The sequence below is a fragment of the Salmo salar genome, chromosome 01, assembly GCF_965601325.2.
Source record: "Salmo salar chromosome 01, fSalSal1, whole genome shotgun sequence".
Lineage (NCBI taxonomy): Eukaryota > Metazoa > Chordata > Actinopteri > Salmoniformes > Salmonidae > Salmo > Salmo salar.
This window is the reverse complement of record NC_138291.1, coordinates 162,565,403-162,587,571: the sequence shown is the minus strand read 5'-3', so window position 1 is coordinate 162,587,571 and position 22,169 is coordinate 162,565,403. Positions and strand designations below refer to the sequence as shown.

The following is a 22,169-nucleotide window of genomic DNA, read 5'->3' as shown; positions in this document are numbered from 1 at the left end:
ATCTCTGAGGATGGACGTATTTCCGCTAATGACGTAGTCAACATCCTGTGTAGTTGGAAAAGAAGGGGTGTTTTTTGCTAGCAGTATCTTTCGGTTATAGTTAATACCAACATCGCTTAACTAGACAAGCTAGTGAAACTATATTCAAAATAAATGTGTATTTATTTTAAACTTGTTAAAATTGTACTGTAAGCTAACGTTAATTAGTTAACGTTCAGCTAGCCTACTCACACTATAGCCGGTAATTTCTGGTGGATCAAGTTTGTGTCGAGGAGAGAACAAGGTAAAATTACTTTATCTTAGTAGCTAGCTATGTTTCAAGTCTGTCACAGTCTTTAAGCGGTTAAACTGTCATTAGCAGCAACTTGTTGATTTGCTGACATTTTGGAAGTTGATTTGATATTGACAGCTGTGCCCTGTAGCTTTCAGACGCTAGCTAGTTCGCTAACAGTATCTAGTTGCTAATGTTAACTGCTAGTTACAGATAACGTTGTTTGGTTATTGTACTACAGCAAAAACAGTGCCTAATACTGCTACCAGTATGTCCAATAACTTAATTCAGATCATGTTGTATAGTTAATCACCATGTCAGTAGCAAGTTTGAGTAACTAACAAGTTACACACTGTGTGTGTGTGTGTGTGTGAGAGAGTGAGATAATGTCACACATCAGTGTGGCTAATTAGCATGACAGCAGCGGTGTGTAGCTGAAAGTGACACAGGACTTGATCTCATCGTTGCAGGCTGCCTGCATTAGAAGACAGAGGTTTATCACACCACCACCATGAAGCTTTTCAGTCTGAGTGTGCTGTATAAAGGGACCACCAAGTCTAACCTACTGAAAGTGGGAGAGGAAGTGTGTCCATCTGATGAATGTGCCTGAATTCAATTTTATACACTAATTGTAGTCTCTTTTTTGACCGGGAACACCACAGGTGTACAAAAGTTAAATAAAACACCCAAAATTGTATACAAATCATCCAAATGTATTTGTGTGTTCAGATGCCCTGTGTAGACAAAGTCATGGAACTTGTACATCATCCAATTCGACCGGAACACAGCAGGAGGGTTAAATAACATCTAGCTAGCTACATACTATGCATAACTTGGTTAATTCCATGTACTCTTGAATATGTCAATTTGTTGAAATTCAGGCCGATTGACAGGCAAAGTAAACACGTTCACAAGCTAATGTTGGCCAGCTAGGTTAGAGATCCTAGCTGCTTTCAGTGTCTACTGATGTATGGTTCTGTAACCGTCTGATATCACAATTGAGGTCATGCGATTTAACACTTCATTTATCCTCATAGTCAAAATTGGTGCCATGGTGCTCCCACGCGTGGGTACTTCACTTGAATTATACGTCATTCATCACGTGAACACAGTGACGCGTAGAAAATGTTCATAGAGGAGGGCCGTGTTCGAGAGGATCAAAACCGTAATGTATCATGGGTAATTTATTACTGACTGACCTACAAATAATAATGGGTAGTTATTTATGATGCAAGGTTATTTGGAGATCCGTCAGTAGGCAGTGGCCTGCACTGTCAAACAAACCCAATAATAGCACAAGTGGAACAATGGGTTAGTTATAACAAATATTTGGTGATAGAGGCCTCTAGGGCCCAAAATAACGTTTTAGCATGAGCAGCGCCATTGAGGGCTTCCACCATTTTAATGTAGTCAACCACAGATGATCCATTATATTGGCCAGATACTCAACTGGCCGCTCTAATGTTGAAAATAAATGAATTCAAAGATGGAAGGCAGTCGGGAGGAGGCAAGATCAGGTGGGACCATTCTGGCCAATGAGAGGGCAGATATAAAGTATGTTTCCAACGATTAATGTATTTTTCTCAAAGTTGCCGGGATTTCACGTGTCCTACTTATATCAGTACACTCGTAACAACCTAAGCATTACGAAACTTATATTCGATCAAATAAGCCACACGTAGCAAATAAGCCATTACATTTTTTGTTGACCAGTTTCGGCACTCTCTCATTGACCTCCATTCAAAAATGCGTCACTTGGTGAGCGAAAGAAACGAACAACGCCACCTGCTGAAGAATATAGATTGTTGTCCCAGTTGTCCCTCGCTTCGCCTCTTCCTCTCTGGCTCCGCACATCAGTGTTCTAATCATTAGCCGTAGGTGCCTCCCCGTTTCGTTACGTTTTCTTCCTTTTATGAAACTTTTTGCAACATAATCTGCGTAATTATTACACCCCTTGTAGCGACTGCTCCACTTCAAAACATAAAAAGCACTAACGTTTTGCCAGAGGAGGATTGCAAGGAGAGTTTGTGTCGGAGTGAGTACTGTTGCTAGCTAGCTACCTAATTTGCTATTTTTTCGAAATCGAATTCATAACTACAAACGTATATCTAGCTAGATCGCTGTGTCCAAAGTGACCGTTTGGTGGCCGTAGTTACAAATAATCTAAATTCTAGCTACCAGTACTGTAACTAGCTAACATTTTTTGTAGTAGCCAGGATCTTCAACGTTCGATGAATGTGTTCATTCATCTAGTCAGTTAGCTAGCTAGCCCAGGTTCTTATGCTCCGGTCAATGATGCACAGATCATACAGCTAAAGGATTTGCAATGATTTTTAGCTAGCTAACTAACTAGGTTATTCACCATGGCGTCAACCATCGGGGTTCAATATAATTATTTTTAATATTCCCTTGATCTGAACATTGGGTCCAGTTGATTATAAGAGGAGTCTTTTTTTTGCTTTAGTATGTACTTCACACCATAAAAGGTCTGTCGACCCTCTATCCTTCCTGGGCTAAAGACCCTCTTGCAGCTTTCCTGCCAACCAAGCAATAAGTCTAGCCATTTATGGGCTTTTGCTTAATCTCAGCAACATGACATATTCGTGAGCATGGATAGGTAGGCAGATACTACATGCATGCTGTAGATTTGTTATTTCAATGTAGTGATTGAGGGGGAACAGCTCAAGTGAAGTTTGAACTAGTGACCCAGTGGTTATAGGGAAAGTGAACTTCACAGAGAAAGGGGGAGAATCAGAAGTGGGCTAATTGAGTGGTTGTCATGTGCAAAAAGAACAAAGATTACCTATGTAAACCACGGTTATGTGAGCTGTATGTATCACTCCGCGGCGGAGGGATACATCTGAGGTGAGGATTTACAGATTGACTCCCGTGTACACCTGTGTCATGGCTGGGGTCCGCCCCTATATATAGACCACATGGCCGCGACACACGTTCTCTACATCATTTTTGAGGCGCCTCTAGCACCGTAGAGGATTGGAGTGATCCATATAGCTCACATAACCGTGGTTACATATGTAACCTTTTATGTTTCACTATATTGGATCACTCCAATATATTGGTATACCCGTACCAGATTAGTGCTAGAGGGACCTGGCCAGCGAGTGGCAAAGGGGTCGTCGTTGTGGAAGAGGGGTCCCGGCACAGTCCCTGGAAGGGGAGGCGACGCCCAGGCCAGCTGAACCAACCGCAGAGGGAGGTGCCACATTTACCTGATAGTACCTAGTCAAGGTGCAAGAGGAAGACCAGCTGGCGGCAGCACAGATATCAGTGAAGGGCACTCCTCTCAGTAGTGCCCAGGACGCAGCCACACCTCGTGTTTAATGTGCCACCACAGATCCCAGCACTGGCCTGTCAGCCAGGCGGTATGCTGTCGTAATCTTGTCCATGATCCAATGAGAGAGCCTCTGCTTTGGACTGGCAGCAGAAGGGCCCAGTAGAGAGGCCTGAGGTGGCTTCGGCCAGGCTTCCTGGGAGGGGTACTGGGCCCAGTAGAGGGATTAACAGCTCGCTGCGCACCACTCCTGAGGGAGGGAGCTCATCCCCAGCCTGAGCCCAAGGTTGGCCGACCCACTCGCGCATGGCCTCCAATCGTGCCAGGCGCAGGCGTTCTGAGAACACCACACAAAACAGGGATCCAGTAGGGCGTTCCACCGCCCTCTCCGTGTGGCTCAAATGCAGGCAGTGCATACACAAGGTATGCAGAGCCCCATGGGGTAAGCCACCATCACATCTGTCTCAAAGGGAAGCCATAAGCTCAGCCAAGCCAACAAGGCCACGGAGCAGGGATCTGACGCCCTGGGAGGGCTTATGTCGTGACCCACTTAGAGGAATAGGAACCCGGAGAGGGATAAATTACCCAGTACCTCTGCAAAAACCGGGGAAGACCCCTGTGGGAAAAACAGGCAGACAAAAAAACAGGTAATGGATTTGATTTGTGTGTTTTATTTTTTATTTTTACAGCAATATTACCTTTTTAATATCCAAGCAGTAAAAACAGCACTATATCATGGAGTAACTTCGTTAAGGAACTTCAAAGTTAATGTCTCAACGTAGTGGAAGCCCACCACAATACTCTTACACTCTGCAGGGGAAAGAACAAGGAAAAACCTTGCAGGATAATTAGCAGAGAACCAATTCACAACACACACATTGAACAAGCTTGTGGGCAAGTTGTGTTCGGTAAATTACAGTTTGTGGCAACGAGCCACCATACTAATGGATGCACACGAAGTCGTAGTGTAACGCTAACGAAACACAAGTATGACAAACCACGGGCGGAAGATACAGATCAACCACGCGCAGCAGGTGGAGCACTCAAGAGGGGCTGGCCGTGTGGCCAACTGCTCCAGGCTGCAAACAGCCAGTGAGTATACTTCCACGCAAGATATTACACTTACCAAGCGAACTAGAGAAAGTTTACCTCAAACCATATGGACGTCTGCCGAGAAAATGAAAGAGAACGTGTGTCTATATATAGGGGCGGACCCCAGCCATGACACAGGTGTACACGGGAGTAAATCTGTAAATCCTCACCTCGGATGTATCCCTCCACCACAGAGTGATACCAATATATTGGAGTGATCCAATATAGTGAAACATAACTAGAATAATTATATTTCTATGCTCGTGTGTCAGGTCTGTTCCAGAAAGAAGTAGGTCCAGACTGATCCAGCTAAGGAGTGATACTGAGCAGATACATGGATAGCCAAGTAAGACAAACGTGTGTGTGTGTGTGTGTGTGTGTGTGTGTGATGTGTCTATAATTATGTGTTTGTGTTTGCTCTCAGATGAAGCAACGTGTCTTCACTGGGGTCGTGACACAGCTCCAGGAGCATTATGGGATGGTGGACCAGGAAGTGCGTTTTCAGAAGAGGTACAAAGGACTAATACTAAGTTCCAGTAGTTATTCTCCAATGGACCCCTAACCCCCTATTATGCACATATGTCAATTTGAGAAGCTTGGATAGGTGTAAGCAATATAGCTAAAATATCAGTCTTCATTTACTAAATTATTCAATTCTATGAGGTCATTCAACTGGTGTACTGTGTTAACTCTGTGTGTGTCAGTGTGGTGAAGGGGAGAGTTCCGGCGCTGGGGGAGAGGGTGCTGGTGAAGGCTGTCCTGGATCTGTCTCAATCACACAGCTGGAGCGCCCAGAGAGTACAGACCCTCACAGAACACACACAGGTAGAGTACAGAGCCTGACCAAAGACACACAGGTAGAGTATCTGTAGGTAATGTAGATTACTGTAGAAGAACCAGACAGTGATTTTGTAGAATTTCATATTTCACCTGAGTGGTTGTTATGTTAACCAATAGTGTGTCAGACAAGAGGGTTGAATAAGGAAAAGGTAGACTCTATCCTCTTCTTCCATCTCTTCTCAGACGGCAAAGTTTCCTCGTCCTCTCCTGCCCTCCATGATGCCTGCACACGCACAGAAACCGGGCATTCTGGGTAGCAAGCCGCAGCCTCTCCTCAAATCTCCCAAGATCCCTCCTCTCATCCCCAGCATCCTTCACACTGTGGCCAAGCGTGAGTGAACCTGTCCCAAATCACACCCTTCTCTCCATATAGTGCATTACTTTTGCTCCACCTAGGTCCTTTTGATCCACCTAGGTCCTTTTGATCCACCTAGGTCCTTTTTGATCCACCTAGGTCCTTTTGGATCCACCTAGGTCCTTTTGGATCCACCTAGGTCCTTTTGGATCCACCTAGGTCCTTTTGGATCCACCACGGGTCCATTTTGATCCACCACGGGTCCATTTTGATCCACCTAGGTCCTTTTTGATCCACCACGGGTCCATTTTGATCCACCTAGGTCCTAGGGGCACAGAAAGGCCATATACAGCCACAGAAGACGTGAACTATACAGGGAATAGTGTTTGTTTATTTTTTGTATTTTTTTCTCTCTCACTTTCAGCGGGGTTGCTGCAGACTCCATCATGGGGGGGTCAGTTTGAGGGCTGGGGCAGAGGCATCAGGAAGAGACCTGCTGAGGCAGGGAGACGAGGAGACCGCCGGTGAGTGTCTGTGTGTGTTCTGTCTCTGTTCATCCCCGAGGAAAAGCAATTGTCTGTCAATATTATATTATTTTGTGTGTGTCAGGGAGGACAGTGGAGTGAGGGGTTGTGACCAGAAGAGGAGGAGGTGGAAGGAGGAGGAGGATAAGGGAGCTCACCCCAAAAAGACCTCCCCTACCCCAGTTCAGAGTTCCGCCCTCTTCTCTTGCTTCCCCAGGGATTGGTGAGTCCACTTGTAATTTATTCATTTACGCAATCAGTCAATCAAAGAATCTAACTTTGGTAATCGATTAATCTCCACCCCTTTGTCTCCCCCAGTGTGTCCTGCGACAGTCTAGAGCTACAGCGTCGTTACCCCCATCTCCCTCTCCCCCCATCCGTCTGCCACCTGTCAATCAGTTGGATTGACAGCTTTCCTCCCGCCCAGCCCCTCCCCTTCCCCCTCCCGCAGCCCTGCCTTTACCATATAGGCCCCGTCGAGCCTGACCAACACACACACACTGAGAGAGAGGGCGCAGAGTGCACTGTAAAGGTAAAGCACACCAAACAAACACTGACTCTACCTTCCCATTCACCACCTGTGTGTCTTGTTTGCCCACTGGATTTTATTATATACACTACCTGTCAAATGTTATAGAACACCTACTCATTCAAGGGTTTCTCTTTATTTTTACAATTTTCTACATTGTAGAATAATAGTGAAGACTTCAAAACTATGAAATAACACACATGGAATCATGTAGTAACCCAAAGGGGGGGCGGGGGTATACAGAAGATATCCCTATTTGGTAAAAGACCAAGTCTTTTAAGATGGCAAGAACAGCTCAAATAAGCAAAGAGAAATGACATTCAATCATTACTTTAAGACATGAAGGTCAGTCAATACCGAAAATGTAAAGAACTTTTTGAAAGTTTCTTCAGGTGCAGTCGCAAAAACCATCAAGCATTATGATGAAACTGGCTCTAATGGGGACTGCCACAGGAAAGGAAGACCCAGAGTTACATCTGCTGCAGAGAATAAGTTCATTAAAGTTAACAGCCTCAGAAATTGCAGCCGGAATAAATGCTTCACAGAGTTCAAGTAACAGACACATCTCAACATCAACTGTTCAGAGGAGACTGTGTGAATCAGACCTTCATGGTCCAATTGCTGTAAAGAAACAACTACTAAAGGACACCAATAAGAAGAAGAGACGTGTTTGGGCCAAGAAACACGAACAATGGACATTAGACCGGTGGAAATTTGTCCTTTGGTCTGGAGTCCAAATTGGAGACGCGGTATTTGTGAACAGATGATCTCCACAAGTGTATTACCCACCATAAAGCATGGAGGAGGTGTGGGGGTACTTTGCTGGTGACACTGTCTCTGATTTATTTATAATTCATGGCACACTTAACTAGCATGGCTACCACAGTATTCTGCAGTGATACGCCATCCCATCTAGTTTTGGGATTAGTCCCAGTATCGTTTGTTTTTCAACAGGACAATGACACAACACCTCCAGGCTGTAAGTGCTATTTTACCACGAAGGAGAGTGATGGAGTGCTGCATCAGATGACCTGGCCTCCACAATCCCCCAACCTCAACCAAATTGAGATGGTTTGCGATATGAGTTGGACCGCAGAGTCAATGAAGGAAAAGCAGCCAACAAGTGCTCAGCATATATATGTGAACTCCTTCAAGACTGTTGGAAAAGCATTCCAAGTGAAGCTGGTTGAGAGAATGCCAAGAGTGTGCGAAGCTGTCATCAAGGCAAAGCGTGGCTATTTGAAGGATCTCAAATATAAAATATATATATTGAATTGTTGAACAATATTTTTGGTTACTACATGATTCCATATGTGTTAATTCATAGTTTTGATGTCTTCACTATTATTCTACGATGTAGAAAATAGTAAAAATAAAGAAAAACCCTTGAATGAGAAGGTGTTCTATAACATTTGACGGGTAGTGTATATATTTAAAAAAATGTAACCTTTTTATTTAACTAGGCAAGTCGGTTAAGAACAAATTCTTATTTACAATGATGGCCTACAGCGGCCAAACCGTAACCCGGATCACGCTGGGCCAATTGTGCGCCACCCTATGGGTCTCCCAATCACGGCCGATTGTGATACAGCCTGGTTTCGAACCAGGGTGTCTGTAGTGACGCCTCTAGCACTGAGATGCAATGCTTAAGACCGCTGCGCCACTGGGGAACCCCTAAATGGTGTGTGTGTCACACAGGTGCTGCTGTTGTCCATGGCCAGTTCAGAGGAGCTGTACAGACAGTGCTGTGGGCTGCAGGACCTGAAAGACCAGCAGGAGGGTGCTGTGCACCCTGCCTCTCTCATCAAGGTGAGGACGGTTACTTTGTGACTGGGTACAGCCCACTATACACCTCAACTTTGGTCAAATCATAATTACATAATAAGTACAGTTGAAGTCGGAAGTTTACATACGCTTAGGTTGGAGTCATTAAAACTCGTTTTTCAACCACTCCACAAATTTCTTGTTAACAAACTATAGTTTTGGCAAGTCAGTTAGGACATCTACTTTGTGCATGACACAAGTCATTTTTCCAACAATTGTTTACAGACAGATTAATTCACTATCACAATTCCAGTGGGTCAGAAGTTTACATACACTAAGTTGACTGTACCTTTAACCTCCCTGGGCGAGGTGGGACGCTTGACTCTCGTTAATCTAACCACATTGTCCGATTTCAAAAAGGCTTTACAGCGAAAGCAAATCATTAGATTATGTCAGGAGAGTACCCTGCCAAAAATAATCACACAGCCATTTTCAAACCAAGCATACCGTAAATTCCGGACTATAAGCCGCAACTTTTTTCCCAGGCTTTGAACCTCGCGGCTTAAACAATGATGTGGCTGATATATGGATTTTTCCCGCTTAAATTTTTATTTTTTCCCAAAAAACATTCTGTGACGTGCTAAGTTTTTTGGCGGCATGAAGCTTTCATTAGACCAATGAAATTGCCGAACGGGTTACGGTCAAAGAACTTTTTTGTTTACTGTTTAGATTAAATCGAGCGCTCTCAAACTTCCCATCATTCTGATTATGGTAGTCATTTTGTCACCCTCATCATGGCAAAGACATGGAGAAATGCATATGATGCAGCTTTCAAGTTGAAGGCGATTGATCTGGCTGTTGGAAAAGGAAATAGAGCTGCTGCACGGGAGCTTGGTCTTAATGAGTCGATAAGACGTTGGAAACGGCAGCGTGAGGAATGGACTTTTTTTAAGTAGAGGCGTGGATAAAAAAAAAAAAACTGGTGTGTCCACCATGTGCCTCACGCAGCGCAACACATCTCCTTCGCATAGAGTTGATAAGAGCTTACTGCTAATTTGTTATTTTTTGTTACAAGCCGTGTTTCGTTAAAGCCTGTATAAAGTTCATTTGTTTCAATGTACCGGTAGGCACCTGCGGCTTATAGACATGTGCGGCTTATTTATGTTCAAAATAATATATTTTTTTAAATTCAGTGGGTGCGGCTTATATTCAGGTGCGCTTAATAGTCCGGAAATTACGGTATATGTCACAAAAACTACAGCTAAATGCAGCACTAACCTTTGATCTTCATCAGATGACACTCCTAGGACATTATGTTATACAATACATGCATGTTTTGTTCAATCAAGTTCATATTTATATCAAAAAACAGCTTTTTACATTAGCATGTGATGTTCAGAACTAGCATACCCACCTCAAACTTCCGGTGAATTTACTAAATTACTCATGATTAACGTTCACCAAATACATAACAATTATTTTAAGAATTATAGATACAGAACTCCTTTATGCAATCGCGGTGTCGGATTTTAAAATAGCTTTTCGGCGAATGGAAATTTTTGCAATATTCTGAGTACATAGCCCGGCCATCACGGCTAGCTAATTTGACACCCACCAAGTTTGGCCCTCACCAAACTCAGATTTACTATAAGAAAAATTGGATTACCTTTGCTGTTCTTCGTCAGAATGCACTCCCAGGACTTCTACTTCAACAACAAATGTTGTTTTGGTTCCAAATAATGCATAGTTATATTAAAATACCTCCGTTTTGTTCGTGCGTTCAGGTCACTATCCGAAGGGTGATGCGCATTTCGTGACAAAAATTTTCCATTACCGTACTTCGAAGCATGTCAAACGCTGTTTAAAATCATTTTTCTCGGAATATAGCGATAATATTCCAACCGGGCGACGTTGTATTCATTCAAAGGCTGAAAGAGAAAATTTTTGAATTCTCATGAACGCGCTTCTCAGTCTCACTGTTCCCAGGCTGACCAAATCAAATCAAATCAAATTTATTTTTATATAGCCCTTCGTACATCAGCTGATATTCTCAAAGTGCTGTACAGAAACCCAGCCTAAAACCCCAAACAGCAAGCAAAGCATGTGAAAGAAGCACGGTGGCTAGGAAAAACTCCCTAGGAAAAACTCCCTAGAAAGGCCAAAAACCTAGGAAGAAACCTAGAGAGGAACCAGGCTATGAGGGGTGGCCAGTCCTCTTCTGGCTGTGCAGGGTGGATATTATAACAGAACATGGTCAAAATGTTAAAATGTTAAAATGTTCATAAATGACCAGCATGGTCAAATAATAATAATCATAGTAGTTGTCGAGGGTGCAACAAGCACGTCCGGTGAACAGGTCAGGGTTCCATAGCCGCAGGCAGAACAGTTGAAACTGGAGCAGCAGCACGGCCAGGTGGACTGGGGACAGCAAGGAGTCATCATACCAGGTAGTCCTGAGGCATGGTCCTAGGGCTCAGGTCCTCCGAGAGAAAGAGAGAAAGAGAGAATTAGAGAGAGCATATTTAAATACACACAGGACACCGGATAAGACAAGAGAAATACTCCAGATGTAACAGACTGACCCTAGCCCCCCGACACATAAACTACTGCAGCATAAATACTGGAGGCTGAGACAGGAGGGATCAGAAGACCACTCACAAACAGAGCTGCTGTACTTCGCCCAGAGACTGCAGACACCCCCTTACACTTTCTGGCGCCTTCTGAGAGCCAATGGAAGCCTTAGAAAATGTCACGTTACAGCAGAGATGCTGTATTTTCGATAGAGATGCAACTGAAGGACAACAAATTGTTAGACAGGGCACTTCCTGTATGGAATCTTCTCAGGTTTTGGCCAGCCATATGAGTTCTGTTATACTCACAGACACCATTCAAACAGTTTTAGAAACTTCCGAGTGTTTTCTATCCAAATCTACTAATTATATGCATATTCTCGTTTCTGGGCAAGAGTAGTAACCAGTTTAAATTGGGTACGTTTTTTATCCGGCCGTGCAAATACTGCCCCCTAGCCCCAACAGGTTAAACAGCTTGGAAAATGCCTGAAAATTATGTCATGGCTTTAGAAGCTTCTGATAGGCTAATTGACATAATTTGAGTCAATTGGAGGTGTACCTGTGGATGTATTTCAAGGCCTACCTTCAAACTCAGTGCCTCTTTGCTTGACATCATGGGAAAATGAAAAAAAATCTGCCAAAAAAATTGTAGACCTCCACAAGTCTGGTTCATCCTTGGGAGCAATTTCCAAACGCCTGAAGGTACCACGTTCATCTGTACAAACAGACATGTTCATCTCTAGGAGACAGAACACTCTTTGTTGCGAAAAGTGAAAATCAATCCCAGAACAACAGCAAAGAACCTTGTGAAGATGCTGGACGAAACGGGTACAAAAGTATCTATATCCACAGTAAAAACGAGTCCTATATCGACATAACCTGAAAGGCCGCTCAGCAAGGAAGAAGCCACTGCTCCAAAACCTCCATTTAAAAAAAGCCAGACTACGGTTTGCAACTGCACATGGGGACAAAGATTGTACTTTTTGGAGAAATGTCCTCTGGTCTGATGAAATAGAACTGTTTGGCCATAATGACCATCGTTATGTTTGGAGGAAAAAGGGGGGAGGCTTGCAAGCCGAAGAACACCATCCCAACCATGAAGCCCGGGGGTGGCAGCATCATGTTGTGGGGGTGCTCTGCTGCAGGAGGGACTGGTGCACTTCACAAAATAGATGAGATCATGAGGGAGGAAAATTATGTGCATATATTGAAGCAACATCTCAAGACATCAGTCAGGAAGTTAAAGCTTGGTCGCAAATGGGTCTTCCAAATGGACAATGACCCCAAGCATAGTTCCAAAGTTGTGGCAAAATGGCTTAAGGACAACAAAGTCAAGGTATTAGAGTGGCCATCACAAAGCCCTGACCTCAATCCCATAGAAAATGTATGGGCAGAACTGAAAAAGTGTGTGTGAGCAAGGAGGCCTACAAACCTGACTGTTACACCAGCTCTGTCAGGAGGAATGGGCCAGAATTCACCCAAGTTATTGTGGGAAGCTTGTGGAAGGCTACCTGAAATGTTTGAGCCAAGTTAAACAATTTAAAGGCAATGTTACCAAATAGTAATTGAGTGTATGTAAACTTCTGACCCACTGGGAATGTGATGAAAGAAATAAAAGCTGAAATAAATCATTCTCTCTACTATTATTCTGACATTTGACATTCTTAAAATAAAGTGGTGATCCTAGCTGACCTATAACAGGGAATTTTTACTTGGATTAAATGTCAGGAATTGTGAAAAACTGAGTTTAAATGTCTTTGGCTAAGGTGTATGTAAACTTCCGACTTCAACTGTATATGATCTCTCTCCCCTCTGTCAGTTCCTGTTGGGGGAGGTAGGGGGTGAGTTTCGGGCCCTGGGAGGTCCGTGGTGTCTTGAGACAGATGGCGGCGGTCCCAGTCCACTGAAGGACCCTCGGGCACTGCTGAGGACAGCCCTGCGCTGTGTGAGGGAACAGAGTGGACTGGACCTCAGCGGCTGCTCCCAGTGGTCAGTATACACAGTTGCATGTTCATGATCACACAAGCACATCTTTATGCTCACACACTCTTGACTCTCACACAGCCAGGTAGTAAACCAGCCAATCAAATGCATGTTTTGTTTTCCCCTTTTCAACACTGTGTGGCACTCCATTTACAATGGGATGAACAACTCCTTCTCTCTCTCAGGTATAAGATGGCTGAGCTGAGCTATGTTTGTGAGGGGAAGCTGGAGACAGTGGTGTTTTTGTTACCTGATGTCTGGCGGATCGTACCTACAGAGGACGACTGGAGCACACTCAGGACTCAGGAGGTGAGTGTGTGTGTGTGGCCATGGTGTGAGGTGAGAGTTCGATACATATCCTGTAGTAGTCACATCTTTGCCTGGCTACCCATCCACATCACTCGTGGGTAAAGCAGCGTTTCGGAAATAGTCATTGGCTTTGATACTCTGATTGGTTAGACGATCCAGTCTCTGATGACTTGTCAAAGTGAGGGCTGCTGTACTAAACGTCACTGCAAACGACTTCTAGGATGGCAGTCTCAGACTGAATGTATGTAGCGATCGATTACAGCAGCGGAATTACGTTCAATATGAGTCATCAGGCAAGTCACAACTCACAGCCATTCTAAAGCTGCCTTGTGCGTGTTTGTGTCTCTTTTTTCTATCAGGAGGAAGGGGCCCCTCTCCCTGCTGCTCCATGCCTGGTTGCAAGGCCTCGTCCTGGGCTAGCCCTCTGCCCCGTCCCCCTCTCCTCTCTCCTGGAGCCCCACACCTCCACAACCAAGGAGGCCTTTGAGGTAAAGTACTCCCATATACTACACTGAGATATACTGTACTACTCTGCTTTGGAGTAGGTTAGTTGTCATGATACAACATAAATTATTATACGTACCCCTCTCTCTCTCTCTTTCTCTCTCTCTCTAAGGTGGGCTTGCTGGCAGAGTTGTTTTGTGAGATGCTTCAGAGGGACTTTGGTCTACTGCTCTACCGCTGTCTCGGCTCTCTAACGCCTACACACACACCCACGGTACACACACACAAAAATAAACATGTTACCTGTTTTCGTCTCTACACCTGATTTAGTCCTGCTTACATTCTCCAATCTCTTTTTCAGGAGGATGAACAGATAAAGAAGGACAAAAAGCAGAGAATACGGGATGAGAGGAGTAAAAGATTTCAGGAAAGAGGAGAGAGCAGAGGGAGAGCAGCGGAGGAGACTGATGACGATGGAGAAGAGATAGATGAGAAAGAAACAGAGGGAGAAAGCGGTATGAAGATCTGAAAATACTGGGTTGGGGGAAGTTAAATGCCAGAAGCTGTTGTGTGTGTACTAAAATTGCTTTCTTTTTTTCCTTATTTTTTTTCCAGAGATGTTGGGAGAGGAGGGAATTACTAGTGAGAATTCAGACGGCCTCTTAAAGCACAATGTAAGGCCCACATACACTGTAAATACTAGGGCCCCCTAGAAGTTACTATGCTTCATAGAATCGCCATGGGAAGTAGGGGTGCTGCAGCACCCTATAAATCATTTTGCCAAAAATGTTACTCCTGTCTGAACAGACATAAATAAAATCATTCAAAATACTACACCAGAGAGCATCATTTAGCCACAGAGGATCAATAGCTTCTAAAGAATAGCTGTGGATTAAGTTTGATCACAAGTACACACTGAGTATACCAAACATTAGGAACACCTTCCTGATATTGAGTTGCACCCCCCTCAGAAAATTCATGTTGACTCCAATGCTTCCCAGTTGTGTCAAGTTGGCTGGGTGTCCTTTGGATGGTGGACCATTCTTGATACACACAGGTGCACCTGGCACCTACCATATACCCTGTTCAAAGGCACGTCTTGCCCGTTGAACCTCTGAATGGCACACATACACAATCCATGTCTCAATTGTCTCAATGCTTAAAAATCCTTCTTTAACCTGTCTCCTCCCCTTCATCTACTCTGATTTGAAGTGGATTTAATAAGGCATCAATAAGGGATCATAGATTTCACCTGGATTCATCTGGTCAGTCTATCATGGGAGAGCAAGTGTTTGTTTTTAATGTTTTGTACATTCTGTGTAGAGTCGGTAAGGCTGCAATGTGGGCAGCACGTGAGCATAATATAGAACCGCTTGTTCCTTTGTGGCCATAGACATATCAACCATAGAAGGGTTTGGAACCTCTAACCCTGGCACTTTGACTGTTAAACTCATGGGTACATTAATAATGGCTGCCTGTACTGACAACTGCCATCTATGGAATGTATTTGTAAACTTGGTTGCGGTGGTCAGTTTGCCTTTCGCATATTTAAAAAGACAATCACGGGACAAACGTACAGTTTGGAATGCAAATGCCTAATCTGTCTGTAGAACCTAAAACAATATTTCTCAACTCCCAATTAGGAGCAAACAGCACTGTTTTTCAAAGTAGCTTATCCCCAGTGACTAGCATAGGCTTCATCTTCAGTGCCACTGGAAAGGTTATTTAATAGCCCTTTAGCCTATAATAAATATATATACAGTGCCTTCAGAAAGTATTCAGACCCCTTGATTTTTTTCCAAATTTTGTTAGATTACAGCCTTATTCAAAAATTTATAAAATCGTCATCCCCCCTCAACACATTACCCCATAATGACAAAGCAAAAACAGGTTTTTGGAAATGTTTTTTATTTGTAATAAATTAGCATACATCACATTTACATAAGTATTCAGACTCTTTACTCAGTACTTTGAAGCAGCTTTGGCAGCAATTACAGCCTTGAGTCTTCTTGGGTATGACGCTACAAGCTTGGCACACCTGTATTTGGGAAGTTTCTCCCGTTCTTCTCTGAAGATTCTCTCAATTCCTGTCAGGTTGGATGGGGAGCGTCGCTGCACAGCAATTTCCAGGTCTCTCCAGAGCTGTTCGATGGGGTTTAAGTCCGGGCTCTTCCTGGCCACTCAAGGACATTCAGAGACTTGTCCCAATGCCACTCCTGCGTTGTCTTGGCTGTGTGCTTAGGGTCGTTGTCCTGTTGAAGGTGAACCTTCTCCCCAGTCTGAGGTCCTGAGCGCTCTGGAGCAGGTTTTCGTCAAGGATCTCTCTGTACTTTGCTCCGTTCATCTTTCCCTTGATCCTGACTAGTCTCCTAGTCCCTACAGCTGAAAAACATTCCCACAGCATGATGCTGCCAACACCATGCTTCACCGTAGGGATGGTACCATGTTGTTTCCTCCAGACGTGACACTTGGCATTCAGGCCAAAGAGTTCATTCTTGGTCTCATCAGACCAGAGAATCTTGTTTCTCATGGTCTGAGAGTCTTTGGGTGCCTCTTGGCAAACTCCAAACGGACTGTCATGTGCCTTTTACTGAGGAGTGGCTTCCGTCTGGCCACTCTACCATAAAGACCTGATTGGTGGAGTGCTGCAGAGATGGTTGTCCTTCTGGAAGACTCCCATCTCAACAAAGGAACTCTAGAGCTCAGTTTGGCCGGGCGGCCAGCTCTAGGAAGAGTTGGTTGTTCCAAACATCTTCCATGTAAGAATGATGGAGGCCACTGTGTTCTTGGGGACCTTCAATGCTGCAGAAATGTTTTGGTACCCTTCCCCAGATCTGTGCCTCGACACAATCCTGTCTCAGAGCTCTACGGACAATTCCTTCGACCTCATGGCTATGTTTTTGCTCTGACATGCTCTGTCAACTGTGGGACCTTTATATAGACAGGTGTGGGCCTTTCCAAATCATGTCCAATCAATTTAATTTACCACAGGTGGACTCCAAGTTGTAGAAACATCTCAATGATGATCAATGGAAACAGGATGCACCTGAGATCAATTTTGAGTCTCATAGCAAAGGGTCTGAATACTTATGTAAATAAGGTATTTCTGTTTTATTTTTTATAAATTTGCTCAAATTGATAACCTGTTTTCACTTTGTTATTATGGGCTATTGTGTGTAGATTACTGAGGACATTGTTTTATTGAATCCATTTTAGAAAAAGGCTGTAACTTAACAAAATGTGGGAAAAGTCAAGGGGCCGGAACTTTCCAAAGGCACTGTATATCCTCCTAATATTGTACAATCTGTGTCTTCTCATTGGCCAGGGCAATTTTTTTAAATTGATTTCAGTTTGTCAGTGTCTTCTGTCATGTAAATGACGTAGAATTGCATGAAATGCGTTTATAAAAGGCCCCCGAAAATCTGGACCCTGCTAAAAAAATCTCCATGTGTGGAAATTCCAAAAATGCCTCTGCTCAACTGTATGCCACTACGCAGATGCGATTTATAGATGCATGCAATGCTTTATTAAAAAGGGGCATCTCCCCCCTAACATCTTCCCGTGGCTATGCTTCATGGTTTCTCCTCTCTCTCCCCTTACTAACTCTCTCGCTCTCCCTCTGGCTGTCTTTCTCCCTCTCTCTAGGTGCTGTCTCGTAGGGTGTTGTTGGCCTGTGTGTTCTTTGACAGACAGCTCACTGGCAGCCTCAGACAAGCAGACCTTCACAACATCTTACTGTCACTAGGGCTGTGGCTCACACCCACCCAAGTCCAGGTGTTGTTGAATAAGGTGTGTGTGGAGGGGCAATGTCCATACAGGATGCTAGCCTCTCGCTGGGAGGAGACGGAACACACAGAACCTGATATCAGCATGGAAGGTTAGACACACACACGTTCAGTATTTTTCTGATTATCTGTGTGTCTGAGTGAGAGGGCAGGGGTGAGTACCGACACACACTCACATTAAGTCTCTCTTTGTATTCAGGTAACCGTGGGTTGTTTCGTGGAGCTCCAAAGAAGGAGAAGGCTTGTGGCCGGAAGTCTGGGGGATCCAGGGGGCCAGCTGCAGCTGTGGGGGCTGAGGTGGTCTCCTACAAGGGCAGTGTGGTAAACATCCCCAGCCTGCTACAGGCCCTGGAAGCAGCAGACAGAACACGGAAAGCCCTGGAGCTACGCATCGCCACTCTACAGGACGCACTGGGTACTACACACGCTTGTCTCTATTTTTTTTCTCTCTCTCTCACACGCTTACACATATTTTGGTAGACTCTTGTATATCTTGTTAATTTCATAGACTTCTATTGGCTAACCATTTTTTTTATGCCTCTTCCCCCTCTCTGTTCCTCTTTCTTCACTGTCCCTCGCTTATTTTTTCTCAGTGGATGCTGCGGCTGTCACTCAGGGCCAGGAGGAGGGTCTTAACAGCAGGCTGGAGAAGGCGGAACTTCGAAGCTCATCCTATGAGAAGAAACTGAAAGAGGATGCTGGTCACATGTTCGCCCTCATCCACAAAATGCAGGAAATGGTCGACAAGGTGAGACGTTGTAGGTTAACGGTTAGATAAACAGTAAAATGTTGATCATGTGTGAGTGCACTGATTGGTCTGCCTCAATATCCTCAATATGGATTTGTTTCCCTCAGACGACAAGCCTGACTCAATCAAAAACAGCAAATGAAGAGCACTGATTGGTCGGAGCAGAACAGAGAATTGAAGATAAAGTTGAAAGATTACATTATTACATACACACACGCACCAGCCGGCGTGACGGGGATGAGTGAGTGACTACACACACATACAGTCATGACTGAAAGTATTGGCACACTTGATAAAGATGAGCAAAAAAGACTGTATAAAATAAATAATACAATTACTGAGCTATAATGTATGCTCCCAAATTTTTTTAAATGATATGATTTTATACTAATACAACTGCTCAATGAAAGATTTTGTTTTTCTCAATAAGATGGGGTCAAAATTATTGGCACCCCTCTTTTCAATACTCCGGCACCTTTGTGAGGATAACGGCACAGCCTTTTTCTATAATGTTTTATGAGATTGGAGAACACTTTGAGAGGGATGTTAGACCATTCCTCCATACAGAATCTTTCCAGATTATTGATATTCTTCAGTCTGTGCTCATGGACTGCCCTCTTCAATTCAAACCACAGGTTCAATGGGGTTCAAGTTCGGAGACAGAGCTGGCTATTGCAAAATGTCGATTTATTTTACATTTTTTTATATATATATATTTTTGTGGTCAATTAACCATTTCTTTGTAGAATTTGATGTGTGCTTGGGGCTATTGTCTTGCTGGAAGATCCAGTTGCAGCTAAGTTTCAGCCTCCTGGCAGAGGCAACCAGGTTTTGGGCTAAAATGTCCTGGTACTGGGTAAAGTCCATCATGCCGTTGACCTTAACAAGGGCCCCAGGACCATTGGAAACCAAATATCCCCATAACATCAAAGATCCACCACCACATTTTACAGTAGGTATGGGGTTATTTTCTGCATATGCAGATGCCAGACCCACCACTGGTGGGTGGGTGGGTGTGTGTGTGTGGCCAAAGAGCTCTATGTTCATGTCATCTGACAATAGCACCAGTTCCAATCCAAGTACCAATGCCATTTAGAATACTCCAGGCGTTTACATTTGTTGGATATCATATTTCTTTAATGCCAAATCAGTGTGTCTTGTTTGCAATGAAACTGTCCCCATACAGCTTGTTTCTAGCAGAGAGCATTGCGGACCATAGCACTGTTATAGATCACATCAGTTTTTCTTTTTCTTCAAAAATAGATAGGAAGAAATAGGCTCCAACACCAAGCCCTCTTGAAATGAATTATTCCTACTCTGATTTGCTTACTTTCAGCACCATGAGCTGTCCATTTCCCATTGATTGTGCCGCAGCTGCTGCTTCAAGTTTCAGCACCACAAAGTAAATTACTGAAATCTGGCTTATTGTGAGATCAATAACTCTGATAAATACATCATTGGCAAGAAAAATATTGTTTTTAATCAAATCTATTATAGCAGTAGCAAGCTATAGGCTCAGAACATAGGCTAGTCTGTGCGCAAGACTGCATTTTCTAGACTAGGCCTAATAAATAAATAAAAATCTGAATAAGCCATTGACTCTCCTGAACTGCTACCGTAGTCCAGCACAGCCATTGGTTAGGCAGCACACTAACGTTTTGGATGAGCAGAGCAGGCCGGGGTTGGAATATCCATTGCAGTGTGTTATGCAACCCAGTTTTATTTACACCATCCCAGCAGCCATCTTAGAAATATAACTTTGCTCTATGCTTCTCCCAGCATGCACTTTGTATTCTATAGGCTATGGATAATTTGATTGAACCACACTAAATAGCCTGTAAGCACACTTGATATTCCGCACCCAGCAGAGAATCAGAGTTGAGGGGCAGCATCGGGCACACGTCAATCTATAGCCAATTAAGCAACTCATTCGAAAACGCTGAAAATATTGACATTTCATCAATTACATGACTCTCCCCTGGACTAGAAAAAAAAATATATATATATATATATACTACCGGTCAAAAGTTTGGGGTCACTTAGTTGTTTTTGAAAGAAAAGCAAACATTTTTGTCCATTAAAATAACATCAAATTGATCAGAAATACAGTGTAGACATTGTTAATGTTGTAAATTACATTAATGACATTGTAAATAACATTCTAAGTGACCCCAAACTTTTGACCGGTGGTGTATACACAAAACCCTCCAGTTAACCATTCTGTAAATGTTTATCCATCCTCTACTGTAAAATATGGTGGTGGATCTTTGATAAGCTCAGAATGTCAAGGATCTGATTCTGTATTGGGGAATGGTCTCAGATCCCTCCCAATGTGTTCTCCAATCTAATAAAACATTTTGGAAAATATGTATTTTATTTCATGATGTCAATGTTACTGCAAACATTCTTCATTCAACAACTCTACTTCCATCTATCATTGTGATTTGGCAGGAATAAACACGTTTGACTTTAAAAAACCCGTTTAAAAAAAAAAGTTGAGTTATTTGGCATTTGTTTGTGTGATTTGACAAGAAAAAGATCAATTAGAATTCTGGCCTTACAGACTGGACTCACTTTTCACACAGTAATGCAGCTAGGGGGAGCTAGAGTGTAGGCTACGTAAGTGATATGCCCGTTGTATAAAAGTGATAATGCACTCGAAGCCGGTGTTATTGGCTAACACTCGTGCCAATATATCTTCCAAACACTGGCTTCGAGTGCATTATCACTTTTATACAACTGTTTACCAATATATTCAAATAATGATTGACATAGTCTCATTAATTTATTCATAATATTTCATCCTTCCACAAGATAGTCCCGAAGCAAATCTAGGGTTTGCTACCCAAGCCGGCAGGTTCTTCGTTCTATTGGTTCGGTTGCCGGAGACATGACTGTCGTTGTCTTTTTGTTCTGTATCTATGGTCGTGACCCAGTAGTTCGTTCTAAATGTTACATTGCCATACTGGCTGGAAACGTTCTTTTCCCTTGCTTGCTAGCTAGCCAAGTACGGCTAACTCGCAGTCACGTCAAACATAGACAGAATAACAACAGTAACGTTAGCTGCATTTGTTTAAGCTGTTTTCTAGTGACATTTATTTGGAGACATCCATAAACATGAGCTAATGAGGCACGATTTCGCCTCGCACAGAAAATGTGCTCTCTCGTTAGGACACAGTTGTTCAGAAGAGCTAGCCAACAACACAGCTAACTTCAAGCAGAAACTGGAAAGACTGCAAACAAGCTGCACTTCGTTTCGTTTGACCTTTTTTCAAATGACATTTCTTTGTATATATCCATAAAAATGATGCCAGCTGATTCATGATTTCGACTGGCTGAGAAACGCTGCACGCCTCCTAAACGTTCATTACTATGGGACAGTTGGAGTTCGAATTTGAATAATGAAACAATGTTGCAAATGTCGGAGAGACAGACTGTAAGGGTTATACAAATGTCCACTGTTGAAAATGTTAGTCTAAAAGAAATGTGAGAATGTCGAGATGCTTTTTATAGTGGATATCAAGTTTATATATTGCCTGGCTGGGCTGATGAAACAGTGGATTGCCCAGTCAGATGGAACAGAGTAAATAGGCATTTTAACATCAAAGATTTAGCAGGTGATAGCTTGTGGAATAGATACCGGCTGGAATATGCCCAAACAGCATTTAGGATTAGACCCACCTGTTGTATAAGACCTCCTAGCCTAGCCTCTACCACCTTGTA

General features: G+C 43.4%; 1 protein-coding gene across 3 annotated transcripts; it reads left to right on the top strand.

Moving 5' to 3' along the window:
- The first annotated feature begins 1,409 nt into the window (after positions 1-1,409).
- On the top strand, positions 1,410-20,923 carry ccar2 (cell cycle and apoptosis regulator 2). 3 transcript variants are annotated; one of them, XM_014138931.3, is made up of 19 exons: positions 1,410-1,450; positions 4,928-5,001; positions 5,080-5,165; positions 5,360-5,480; positions 5,679-5,826; positions 6,215-6,314; positions 6,400-6,537; positions 6,633-6,846; positions 8,542-8,652; positions 12,997-13,166; positions 13,346-13,469; positions 13,829-13,957; positions 14,086-14,187; positions 14,275-14,428; positions 14,529-14,587; positions 17,559-17,790; positions 17,898-18,113; positions 18,292-18,446; positions 18,554-20,923. In XM_014138931.3, exons 2-19 carry the CDS (start codon positions 4,990-4,992, stop codon positions 18,596-18,598), a joined length of 2,316 nt encoding a protein of 771 aa, XP_013994406.3. In that variant the 5' UTR covers positions 1,410-1,450; positions 4,928-4,989; the 3' UTR covers positions 18,599-20,923. The 3 variants fall into 3 exon arrangements, with proteins under 3 accessions (XP_013994406.3, XP_013994398.3, XP_082811830.1); XM_014138923.3 differs by lacking the exon at positions 1,410-1,450 and adding an exon at positions 1,662-2,306; XM_082955704.1 differs by lacking the exon at positions 1,410-1,450 and adding an exon at positions 2,127-2,145.
- The last annotated feature ends 1,246 nt before the right edge of the window (positions 20,924-22,169 follow it).